The 12,900-nt window shown below is 40.5% G+C and overlaps 1 protein-coding gene across 1 annotated transcript in view; it reads right to left on the reverse strand.

Annotated features, from left to right (window-relative positions):
- galnt18b (UDP-N-acetyl-alpha-D-galactosamine:polypeptide N-acetylgalactosaminyltransferase 18b) overlaps positions 1-12,900 on the reverse strand; it is a 79,482-nt gene that overhangs the window by 44,072 nt on the left and 22,510 nt on the right. Inside the window, exons 2-3 of the mRNA XM_073464785.1 lie at positions 5,649-5,844; positions 3,290-3,456 (exon numbers count right to left, since the gene is read on the reverse strand). Of these exons, the coding sequence (XP_073320886.1) occupies positions 3,290-3,456; positions 5,649-5,844 (363 nt within the window). The remainder of the gene's footprint in view (positions 1-3,289; positions 3,457-5,648; positions 5,845-12,900) is intronic.

The following is a 12,900-nucleotide window of genomic DNA, read 5'->3' on the forward strand; positions in this document are numbered from 1 at the left end:
GTCCCTGACAACTAGGATTCTGGCAGAGACACCATGGGACAGAAATTTAGATAAAAGCATTAAATGATTTCCGCTTTCTACATTTTGCCTGAAATTAGTCGCTCATCACGAAATCCTTCACTCTCACACATATACAAGACTCCCTGGTATTATCATTTAAGTTAAAGTATGGAATCACAAGTCCTCTGACAGCCCGTCTAATAAGTGAGCCCTTCTCAAAAGCCCACTCTTACACAGACGAGCCTTTTTCGGGCCACAGCTTGGGACATTATCCAATTAAGAAGGAATCAGCTAGGTCAATTTGCCCTTCTCTCCCTTGATAGCTACACGTCCTCCTGCATGCTAATGCCTCTCGGAGGTGAGCCGTGACAGTGGCGGATGACTAATGTAAAGCTGGGGATGCCTGGGAGGTTAGCTGTGGACGATGACCCCTTCAACTATCTCAGCAGCATCACGGGTCAACAAGCTAACGACATTTAACACTCATAAGATTCACAGTCATGGTGATAATGATAACAGCAGGCCTATCAGATGCACTGTGACAGAGTGCTCAGGCAAACAGGGTGAAATGCCATCAGCAAAATGTCAATGCGTGACTTGGGTCCCTGGAGGAGCTAAACACGACTGCTCCCTAGCTCTCAATTACGCGGTGAAATATGAATGTTAATGTGATCTGATGTGATAATCCAATAATGTGCTGGGAGGAGTGGGAGCAAACTTTTTTGTGGTTTTCATCTTTACATTTTTTAACCGACAACTTTATATATATATGACTTTCCGGTCAATAATAGCCAGAGGGAGAGTGATCATTCTTATCCCAGACTATAAGTTATTAAATACTGAGGCACACAACCGTGATCTATATTCTGTTCCAGCAGGCTACAGGCAGTGCTACATGTTTTGCATTATTGACTTTGGTAACATATTCTTCTCAATGCCAGTATTTCCCATGTTGATTGCCCAAAATGGCTGTCTAACTCCGTGTAACAAGCAGCACATTCCATTTGAAAGTGCTTTGCCTATAAATGACCTTGGCACAGTATCATTACCTTTTTATAGCCTGCTTTCTGCCTTTGTAATGTAGTTAAGTCTAACACTATAAATTATGGGTCCACTTTTTACAGGTGACTTCAAGTCTATTTCTTGAGCCTTGCATGGCAGACTGAGGTCAGCCACTGTATCAGTGATCTGACACATCAGTCATCTCAGTAATAACAAGTAAACAGAGCTCAGAAGCTACTCATAGTCAGCACATACTGGATGTTTGTTCGACCTGATACTGTTTACACGACATCCAATGCATGCAGATGTAAGAATTAGCGTTGCAAATGCAGACAAGATACGTACTTCATCACCTTGCTGGATTGTTATCCGCCTTGGGGCAAATCTCCTGGCTTTGCTGCTAATTAGTGTTATTCATCTATCGGTTAAATCCAGCGAACACAGCCCCTCATTAAAAACATTAAAGGAGTCTAGATGCCGTCAGAGAAGTAAATACCACAGATACAGATTGCTCCACACATGAGGCAATAACATGTTAACTATAGGCCCCCTTTAACACAGAGCTGCTAAGTTGCTGTTAGCACGTTTGCTCGGCACCATCTAAAGCCAGGCTCCTAATCGGCTGTGAAATCGGGTTGCATCACGAACATGAGGAGAATTTCACAGAAGTTCTTCTCTCTAGTCTCAAACCAGCTCGCGCTACAAGACTCCAAAATAATGGCCCATCGCACACTGCAGGATATTATTAAGATTATGGTGCCAGAGGGAGCTCTCTCATGGGATCTCAAATGTAAACAAATGGAGACAACTTGCTGGAGTAACATTAATACTTTGCAGTGAGAAATAAAAAAAAAGCAGAAGAAACAAGTCTGGATGATAAAATGGTCGGAGAGACTCGGTCATCATGGGCTGTCTGTTCTTAACTGAGACCTGGAGGTGACATTTTAACTGTGGGTTTTATATCTGTCAACAGTGGTATGCTAGCTTACGTTAGCCTCAAGGCCTAGGGTTGTTTATCATTGCTTGGCAGCTGACTCGTTAAAAAAGAAACATCTTGTATAGGGGGTTTAGACTTAAATACGCACTTGATACACGACAAATAGTCAGTATCCTGATCAGTTCAAGCCACACTCCACTATATATTGTCTTTATGATATTTCGTACTTTTCTGAGTCCTTTCCTGACAGTGTTGATGAGCACTGTTCCCCAAACAATAAACACAAATGACTTAATTTGTGCTCAAACTTTATATATACTGTATATAAAATTTAAGCTGTTGCTAAAATGGAGCAATGACGTATGACTATAGTAGAATCTGGGAGTCATACGTCATCCTCCAATAGGTGTCATAAAAGCAGCGTGTACAGTTCAGGTTCGAGTTTGATCATGAATAAATTCTGCAGCTCCTCAGTACCCAAGGAGAACTTCTGTTTGAGTGACAGCGATCACTATCTGTGCTTATGTTCTTGCTATCGCTTATCCATCCTCATATCCATGCAACACAAATCCATGCTAGTGATGTTGATCCTGCTAGAAAGGCAGTCCGGTTGAGTAAAGCCGCACCTTTATTCTCTGTCTAAGAAGAAACGTTGAAGAAACACTGACTGGAGTGGGGCTTTAATGCTTTTTGTAGACAACGTGGAAATAAAGAAACAGTGTTGTTCCTGTATTGCTGTGTACTCCTACTATTATTAAAATAAAGATGATAAGGAAAATGTAAGATTGATTTGTTTACTTTATGCTCATCTTACACTTCTTTGCATTTGCAAACAGTAGCTGTAAATAGTAATGTTACGAGAAAAGGCATTTAGGATGAGAACTAACAAAAGCCAAGGCAAACGTATTTTGTGTAACGTTGGCTGGCGTTGCTTATCCACCCAAATCCAATAAGGCTTCCTTACAGAAGTGAGTGGATGTTTTAGTCATGAAACAAGCCTTTTTTTCAACATAATCTGTAACCCTACATAATAATGTAGTTAGTTAACGATGTACTCTTTGAACCCAGAGGTATATAAGCTAATTATCCAGACATGCTAGTGATTGCAGTTCATGGAAGAGCAGACAAACACTGTTTAATCAAATCTTACACTGTAGCTCTCGTGTGCTTGGTTTTGAAAAAGGCTAAAAAAAACTAAAAAACAAAGACCCTACCCCCTGGTATCTCTCAGCTGCATGCTAACCTCTTTATGTGTGAAGAAATACAAAGCTTAACAGGCCTGCTATACCTGGTTATGGTTGCTAAGCTACAATGGGACAGCTGCTGTATTATAAAAAAGATGTTGCTTACTGTTATTGCTGTTGTCGTCCACCAGGATTATCTCTTTAAGAAGGGTGGAGGGCGTCCTCTTAATAGCAGAGTGAATGGACCGCAGGATGACGGACAAGGCTTCATTCACAAAGATGAACACAATGCTCACTTGAGGGAGGTTTAAAGGATAAGTGATGTTCCTGCACCTGTGGAGGACAAATAACAAACCCGGGGTGAGGCAATGTTTAGACTTGCATCTTGTTGAAAGGATTAACAGATAAAGTTGACATTGATTCCTACAGAGCGGGGCGATGGCTCATGCCAACCCAGGTACTTGGCAGACTATATCAGGACCCTGTTTTCGTAAATCAAGGTATAAATGTAGGCACTGGCACCGGTTCATGGCCGGCAGATTTTTGGGGAAATTTAACGGTTAGAGTGCGACTGCAATAGTGGTGCACCTGCAATGCAGTTATAAAAGGGATCAGTTTAGGAATAAATAATTGGCCGTGTGTTAAGGTCTGACATCAATCAAGCTATTCTCTTTCCCTTCTGCCGCTGCATGCTGACATTTTCAGTGTGAATAAGGAGTCGAGCCTATTGTCTGAAGAAGAAACTGATGCCTTTTCCAGGAAATGCAGAAAGACCAGGCTGTAAAAATAAGACTATATACAAGTAATGTCCCTTTAAGGTTGAATTAAGGTTATTGAAATGTGTTAAAAACCCCCTCATTAACTGTATGTGATTTATCTCCATCATAATCCTCTTGACAGGATTGTCAGTGAATTGTGTCGCGATTGTGATATCTGACCTGTTTTCTGTCAAATGTAACAAAATCACATCACTGTCACCGCATCATGCTGTTCATTACTGTCAAACGCCTGTTGTTTTCTCATAATGCCATGGCTCTGACATTACTTCTGGGAAATATGTGCAATGTATGTGTGTCATCGATGTATCCCTCAGAACAGTTGAAGTGTACGGACCAGTAGTAGTGGGAATGAATGGTCTGAAGGGAGTTCGGTGATGTGCAGTGGATAAAATGCCCTGAAGATCTCTGAGCTGTGTAAACCTTTGCACCAAGATGTCATTTTGTGAGCTCCTGTAACCTTGGTGATGCGAACATGAAAGTAGTGCTGAAAACCGAGTCACAGCCAGCCAGCGTTAAAGGCGATGGTGTATTGACTTTGCAGGCTTGTGGTGCTATTTGTCCAGGACTTAATCAGTAGCCCATGGTGCACAAATAACTGAACAAGGCTTTGAAACTACACGTGTTGATTTATGGCTGCAGATTGAAACCATGTACTTTGTCCTGCAACTTTCAGGGGTTTGAGACAAGAATCAGGCCTGAACCAAGTCTATTATATACAAGCGCTTTCCTTTGCCTGCATAATATGATTAAGTCAGCAGGCGGTAATTGTGCTGAATGATGTGGGCAGAGGTAAATTCTTCATTGGTTTTCATTTAGAGGAGAGCGTTACAGAGAGGACAACAAAGTGTTTTCCTGGGTAGTGAGTTCTTGTTTCTATTTTTTCATTCTTACTTTATTGACGGTGATATGTTGTGGTTTCTTTCTTGTGACAAATGTACTTATTGTAAGTCAATTTGGACAAAAGCGTCTGCTAAATATCCCTAAATGTAAATGTAAATATATTTGTGGATACTTTTGTGCAAACGTTCCTGTGTCCCAGAAGATGACTCCTAATTACTCTGGTGGTCCTCTGACTTTTCTTCTGCCACCACATTGAGGTAAACAAATCTAGTTTTGAATGAAATGTAGACATTCAAGCCACCCTCAGAGGGCAATGTAATTACTTTGATGATTCCTTAATTTTTCATTTAGCACCATCATCAGCTCAACACATTTGTTTGTTCAGTGCCTTGTTGTTAGATCCCACATCCAGCCTCAGCTTTACTTTCTGTTTATTGCAAATTACTGTAGCAAATGCTACCATGCTAACATACCAAACTGAGAAGGTGAAAACTGTATAAACATTACATTAGCTTAACATGAGCATGATAGTATTGTCACTGTGATTATCGTCCTGGCCAATTATCGGGGCCGATATTCAGCATTTTTCCAATTATTGGTTTCTATGTTTTTTTGTTGAAATCACAATATAAAATGACACATGCTGTGATAAAGGAATTAACTACATGTCCACTCCAACGTGGAGACACAGACATGTGAGTTGATACCACAATAACATGTGAAACCACCACAAGTTTCAAGCGAGAATGAAATCTGCTTGCACACAATCATACTGGCACTTCTGCAGCACGAACTTGAAATTTACTCAAACATAGATCTATTTCAACAGCTGGCCAGATACTCGAGTAACGAGTGACAGGCTGTAAAAATTACAGTGTTTGAGCACCATTCTACCTGCAGTCTTACCCATCAGGCCTCAGGTCTGGTATTGGCCTGTCTAGTGAGAGACGATCACTGAGGTAGCCATTATATCCATAGTACTGAAACATCTTCAGTGCCACCCGTCGGTTGTCCGGACCGAGCTCCTGACCCCAGTGAGCGAACAGCGATGAGTCAGAGAATGATGTGTCCGCCTGACCGTCCTCTCCCCTCCCTGGAGTCTCTAGGAGGCACAGGAAGACAAATAGCATGAATATTTGTTTAGGCCACAGCCTCTCAACCTACCGGCGAGGTTGTGCGTAAGGTGACATTTAAGGAATGTGTTAAGGATGATCGGGCTGATATAATCACTGTGATAAATGCTGTTTTCCCTGTGCTGTAAAGTATGTTAGCAGATGAAGGGTGGCCTTTTATTTGCAGTGCCTGACTGGCTGTCCCTCATACACATAGCTAAGAGCTCTGGCGCCCTTGAACAAAAGATTCAGCAGCTGGTGGGCTCTTCTGTAGTTGACATTGCTCTTTGACCTACACAAAGAGGAGAAAGTGAATCAAATTTCCCTAAAGGTATCGCTGTAGTTACACGCACAAGCTTCTTTTAATAATTAATCAAGAGGTAATGTGTGATCATTTTTGGAGTGAGTGAACGTTTCTCTGTGAGAGTTGAAGAAGGACTCTCTTTGTGTTGAAGAGGCTGAACGCTGAAGGTTTCATGAGTGCAGTCCTGACTCATTCCAGAGCAGCAGCAGCAACTGACAGCATCGAGAGCGGAGAGACGTTTAACAAACACACATTTAGTGGGACAAACAGTATATAACTGCTCGGAGTCCTTGTTGATAGACTCAGTTCATGTACAGACTCCATAAAACACTGGTGGCATCTGTTAGAAATTCTGTCCTGCTTCCAAGAGGTTTTAATGCACTTTAGATGCAAACTTCTGAGTGTGCTCAGCAGTCAAGGAGCATCACCCACAGGGGGATTTGCTTTAAATGCCAAAAACACAGTATATAAATGAGATAAAAGTGGAGTGATATCATCTTGAAGAATATATGAAAGTTTCCCAACTGCACTCTCATGATTGCATTCTGTAACTGATTTATTTTTCAAACCAAAAATAAAAATATGTTAACCATCCAAAAGCATTCCCAGGGTTTTCATTTAAGCAGCAATTTCAGTCCTAACACCTGTTGGGACCTTATGCAGGGATTCAATAATGTGCCACAGTCAGATCTGAATACTGCCGAGTTTTAGTGTTGCTGAACAGCACGGTGATATTTATGATCTGTGAAAATATGGAGGTGCTGGTGAGAGGGTGGTGGTGTTAACACGGTGAAGTTGAGAAAACTGTAAACCTTACGATGGGTTGAATCAGGAAAGTTTATAGAAATTAACGTAAATTCAACACGACCCATAGGGAAATGCGATATACCACAAAATGCCCTTATATTAAGAGTGATGCTGCCATATATATGTATACGGCAATACATGATTATTACATGCAAACATCCTCTGAAAATAGAGTAGGGCTGTCACGATATGTCCGGTCGCAGGAAAAGGAAATGCACAAATTGGGACTCCAGAACACAGGACTACAGCTGGACGAGGAGAGGTGGACGCTGTGTTTATAACATCGATGCTTGGTGCTCACACACAGTCAAATTTGATGGACAGTGTTTCCCAGATGTTGAACTTTTGATATGAAGACGCTGACTTATCACCCCCAATCTTTGCTGCTGCTTACATACACACTGACGCAGACTCAAAAGCTGCACTATGTGTTCATGTATTGTGTTTGTGTATTCATGTATGTGCTCTATATTAATAATTGTAATTTGTGTAGCATAGAATTCCATGTAATGGATAATAATAGCATATTATTAAAAATGAATGTCCTAATGAGCAAAATAAACAAACAAATCTAATGAAAATTGGTGCTTGCTATATCTGTTAATATACAGCATAGTAATTTCATTAAAAGAGAAGGCAGCAGTCCCCTGCAGCACATTGAGACAATAAAAACAACAAAAACAGAGCAATTTCATTATAATGCTTCTGTATTTCAGGTTACTGCTGACAGACTCAGCTTATCAGGAATAATTCACAACAAACCAGGCATAATAAACAGTTTATTTCTAACTCAGAGTAAAACAAAATGCAAGTCAGGAGAGGAACGATAACAAGGATTTTTGTCCGTTAAATTAACATTCTTTGACATGACTGTCATTTCTGTTGACACGTTTTAAACTAATACACTGTATGTCTCTCAAGCTTCAGAATACGATAAAGATGAATGAACAGTTAATGTCAAAAAATGCAGGCATACCCTTTTTCAAAATCTCCCACATGTAATGTGGGAGATTTTGAAAAAGGGTAAAAAACACTGTGGAATGAACACAAACTGAGAAGCCTCAAAAGACCCAAAGAGGAGAGAAAAGGCTTTGAGTCCTCGGTGACACCGCAAGCAAAATACAAGGTTATGTTTGTGTGTGTGCATTTGCATGTGTCGGTGTGTGTGTTTGGAGGGTGCGAGTGTTTTAAGCAGATTGGGGAAGGTTAATATTCATGAGCAGATTGTTTTAACACACAAACAAACAGTGACAAACAGTCAGCCAAGTAAGAGCTGAGACAACAATATGGATGCATGAAGGGATTACATTAAGAACCAAAACAAAAAGACCTGCTTCTGAAAAGGCGGGAGCTGACAGGAAATGTCTTTGGAAGGTGACAAAGCTACTAAATTGGAGTCCTTTAAAAAACGAAACATGCAGTATGAACCTCTCTCCTACATCACGAGGACATGACTGTATTTACCTCCTCACTGCATCTGAGCTTCATACAGGCATCAAGAACCTTTCAAAACATTTTGGGAAAAGAACCCACTTTACAGCACCTGCTCGAACCAATCACCAGGCGGACACAGTTAGCGACCAGCTGCTGAACATAGTGGAGCATTTAACCACTTTAAGCAAAACTAAAAAGATTACATTTCTGACTTACTCATCTCCTCCAATCTTACCAATTGCCAAAAAGTTGTTTTCTAAATGTTAATTAATAGTGTGATGTTGATGAAACGAAAAAGGCGGAACTGAACTCGAGGGGAGCGCAGCACCTGGACAATTTTATTTCAATGATAATGTATGTATTTTTGCCGTAGTGAATGCTATAGCTGAGGCTAAATAATGAGTCTAATTAAGAAATACACAAGCAACCAAGCATCTTCCATTTATTACACCAGATGTGATGGCCAACAGTAGCTTATATAAACACATAGTTATCTATCTTTTACAAACCACAGTGACAGGGGAGTATTTTTAAACTTCTCAGTAAAACATTAAGAAATCAAAAAGTCGACCAACATCCAAGTTGAGAGAACAGCGCACAGTGAACAGTAGGAGCCTGAGGCAGGATGACTTTATCTCCTCACATTCAACACACACTTGTTAAAGTTTCACTGCTGTGAAGCAGAGAGAAATTGTCTCAGCTCTTGATAAGACGACAATGTGATTAGACTAAGGACAGCATAAAAGTTCTGAAAGTCTTCCGATCCTGCCAAGTATGCCTGAAGGCCCATTCTTCTGACTGCTTGTGGTGGTGATTAATTAAGCCTACAGAGACGGTTTCCTCCGTGTTGAATCCCTTAAGCAGCGGTTAAGGTTGGTGTTGTTTAGAAAGGGTAACCTCAGCAACATACTCTGTTTAGCATGTTGTTCAGTGGTGCACGTACAGCAGATGATTGACAAACATGCCAGTACAACCTTACTGAAATGGATCCAAATAAATCACACAGAACAAAACAATTTGTCACATGACGTGCTTTCCATCGAGCGAGTCATGTGACTCGCTGTAACCTTGCTGTTTGGAGAGAGGCTTTCCTCTTGAGTACACATCCAGTCAACTAACCTTGGTGCTAACTCAAGTAAAGCACAGCCAAATACCTGAGGCAAAAAACTACTGTGTGCGTGAGTGTGTAGACAGGTGAAGTATTCCCTAAGCTTCCCAGCGGCACTCCGGGCGTGTGTGGAGTGCAGCAGAAGTGTGCTTCCATTGCATGCACAGCGAGGCAACTGAGTTATAGCTGTCAGCTCCCACAGCCACAGAGGAGAGAGGCAGGAGAGAAGATATGAACATACAACATGGACACTCTCATTGTCATTAACATACTGAAAAAACAAAAATCGCTGGAGAACAAACTTAGATGCTTAACAGAGAAGACAACAATAAACCCTCAGGTCTGACATGAACTTACTTTTTTACAGCAGCACGTTGGATTATTAAATTTGATCCAATAAAAGATAGTTCCCTGTGATGAAACTGCCCCGCACAGATTGTATCAAACTATATTTATTCAACCCGTTCTTGTCTGTGGAGAGAAAAATGTTTTGAATTTCAAAACACAAATCATTATCAGTTTGACACCGCAGAGATAACTCACTTCCATGCAGCGCTAGCTCACGTTGGAGCAGATGTGGACTTTTGATAAAACTGCTGTAGGCCTGAATGTTTTACCTGCCTCTTCATACTCTGAACTCTATTGTACGCTGGGAGGACTGAGGGAAGCTCTTGGCCATTGGAAAAAATGTGAGCAGATCACACTAAAATGGGGTAAAATCTGGGTTGATTGATCTTTTCTGTATGTACTGTACAGTCATTAACCCTTAAACACATATCACAGGTCTTCAGAGTCTTTCAGAGGCTCAGAAACCTCAAACAGACCACGTTTTTCACAATTTTCCGGTGTTAAAAATCTTTGTTTTGTGTTGTCTACACATATTTTATAGGGATTTTAGAGACCTGAGATGTATAAGTAATAACAGGTTATGTTCTTTATGCAGTCCACGCTCAGTAACATGATGGTGCAGCGCCGGTCTGTCAGGTTTACTGCAGGGCAGCATGTCCTTTGATATTGGAGGGTTTTGATGACAGTAACTTTGAAAATGAAAGCATGACTGGAGTAGCTGATGATGAAAAATACATTTTTCTTGCCAAGTCATCAGTCATGTGTGCTTAAGAGTAACATTTGCCATGAGCAGCAGGTCAATCAATCAAAGTTTTCCACCAAGGAACATGAGTTATAAAACAAGATATATGATTTACTGCACATTATATGCTTTGTTTTTTCATAATGGACAATTCCAAGTATGAAACATTTGCTTGTATCATTTATGCTTTAAAGGTCCAGTTTGTGTGAAAAAGGTGATTTTTGAGTCTCATTCCCAACTGGTCAATTACCAACACTTTGGGGTGGGGGCCGACCCAACCTACAATCCCAAAGCGTCAGTATTTGTGAATGAGATTCAAAAATCAACGTTCTGACAAACTGGACCTTTAGATGTATGTATTTTCAACATGAAGCACGGCTTACAAACATTTGAAGATGTGGAGTAACATTAAGTACAAGAGAAGGGTCCAGAGGTTGTTGAGAGGGTTTGATGGACTTTTGCTCAGATTTGAGACGTTCTCGGTGAGGTTCAATAGGTCCTTTGAAATGTACTTTAAATTCTTGATATTTCAGAGGTTCTGATAAGGTAGCAAAGGTTTCGGAAGTGTTTGAATAAATGAAACATGTTCTTGAATAGATTTCAGGGGCCCTGGAAGAGATTTATGTGGTTATTGAGGTGGGTTTTGTTGAGAGGGTTTGAAGACTTTCTGATGAGTTTTAGAAAAGTTCTTACGAAGGTCTAAAATCCTTCCAGACCAAAGATTTGCGACAAGACGAGTTGAAGCCTTGCAATGCGCTGATTTGCTACGTTCTGAAAACCTTCCAGTTCACCCCAATGTAACTAGACAACACCATGTATCATCTCTGTACTTCCGCTCTAACTGACGGCTTTTCAACCTTTTTTATAGCTGGATATAATTGTAGCACCTCAAAATATGGATGAGCACAGTGATATTGAGTTACTTACCACAGCTTCATCTCTGGTTTTGATGAAACAGCCAAAATAAAAGGTGTGTGTGTCATGAAGCGAGTGTGTTGAGCGAGCGATGGAGAGTGGCTGTGAATGCGAGGGGAGCAAAAGAAAAGCAGTGAAGTTAACAGTGGTCTAATTTTAACTTTAAGATTTGTGTCATACAGTCACAGCTGTTACTCAGACAAATTAATGAGCTGGTCCTCTTTCCTCAGTCCTTAACTGCCATCTCGATCAGCTGACAGTTTGTAACTGACTTATCTGCCTGACTACCAGAAGTACTTCAGGATGTTCAAGGAGTCTCTTAGGATTTTTGAGAAAGGAGTGATTCCAGATGAGGTTTCTAGGGTCTTTAAGGGGGTTTGGTGATCTCTTGAAAATTGAATAGGATAAATTTGGGAGTTTCAAAGGCCCATAAAGAAATCGTAGAGGTTCTTTGTTCGTTTCAAGGTTCTTGGTGGCATACTCGGTCCATGAGAAGGTTCCTGAGGGGGTTTGGAGGGTTTTATAGGCCCTCGCTGATCGGTTCTAGAGGTATTTAACATGATTCAGATGTCATTTTAGGTTTCTCAGTGAGGATCCAAGAGACAGTGAGTGGGTTTAAGGGGTTAATTAGTATCATCTTCAGCATCACAGACCAAAGATCTTGATGTGTGTGCATGAACTTGCTCGGAAGCAAGAAACTTAGATTGTTTGTACAAACATTCATGGAGAAGTACTCACAATAGGTAAAATATGTGCATATCGGAATACAGTGGAAGGCGTCAATAAGTTGATGGCAAAAGTACATCTTTGACTTATTATAGTACTTAAGTTCACAAGCAATATTTTATTTTGTAACTTCTTCTCTGGAACATATCTACTCATTCTCTAAAGACCTGAGGTATGTAGGAATGTTTGACCTAATTATTTAAGGGTTAATGTAAACTGTCACACTATGACTGGACAGCCTTATTTTGGGCTTGCATGTTGCTGTACTCCCCAGACAGCCAAATGCAGTTCACTTTTGTGTTGTGCCTCAATAATTTAGAGACTGCTTGCATCTTGACTGAACTTTCAGCGAGATACAGAGCAACAATATTGTCACTAGAGAGAGTTACTTTAGGCAGTCACAGGCTTTTAACTACAAACTAAAACTGACAAGTGAATTTTGTTTTAATCAGATAAAGATCTGTATTTGACCTTGACACCTGACAACCATTTAAAAAACAAGTCTGTAGTTCTTTGTCTGTAAATGTCCTCCAATTACAGCAGACAGCAATTTATTCTCAGTCACTGTCATTTTACATCCAAAATAATGAGAGCGGAGCATGAAGCCACAACATCAAAGACTGTGGTGCAGTCAAAATATTCATTGTGTATTTTTTCTGACA

The sequence above is a fragment of the Pagrus major genome, chromosome 4 (genome assembly GCF_040436345.1).
Source record: "Pagrus major chromosome 4, Pma_NU_1.0".
Classification (NCBI taxonomy): domain Eukaryota; kingdom Metazoa; phylum Chordata; class Actinopteri; order Spariformes; family Sparidae; genus Pagrus; species Pagrus major.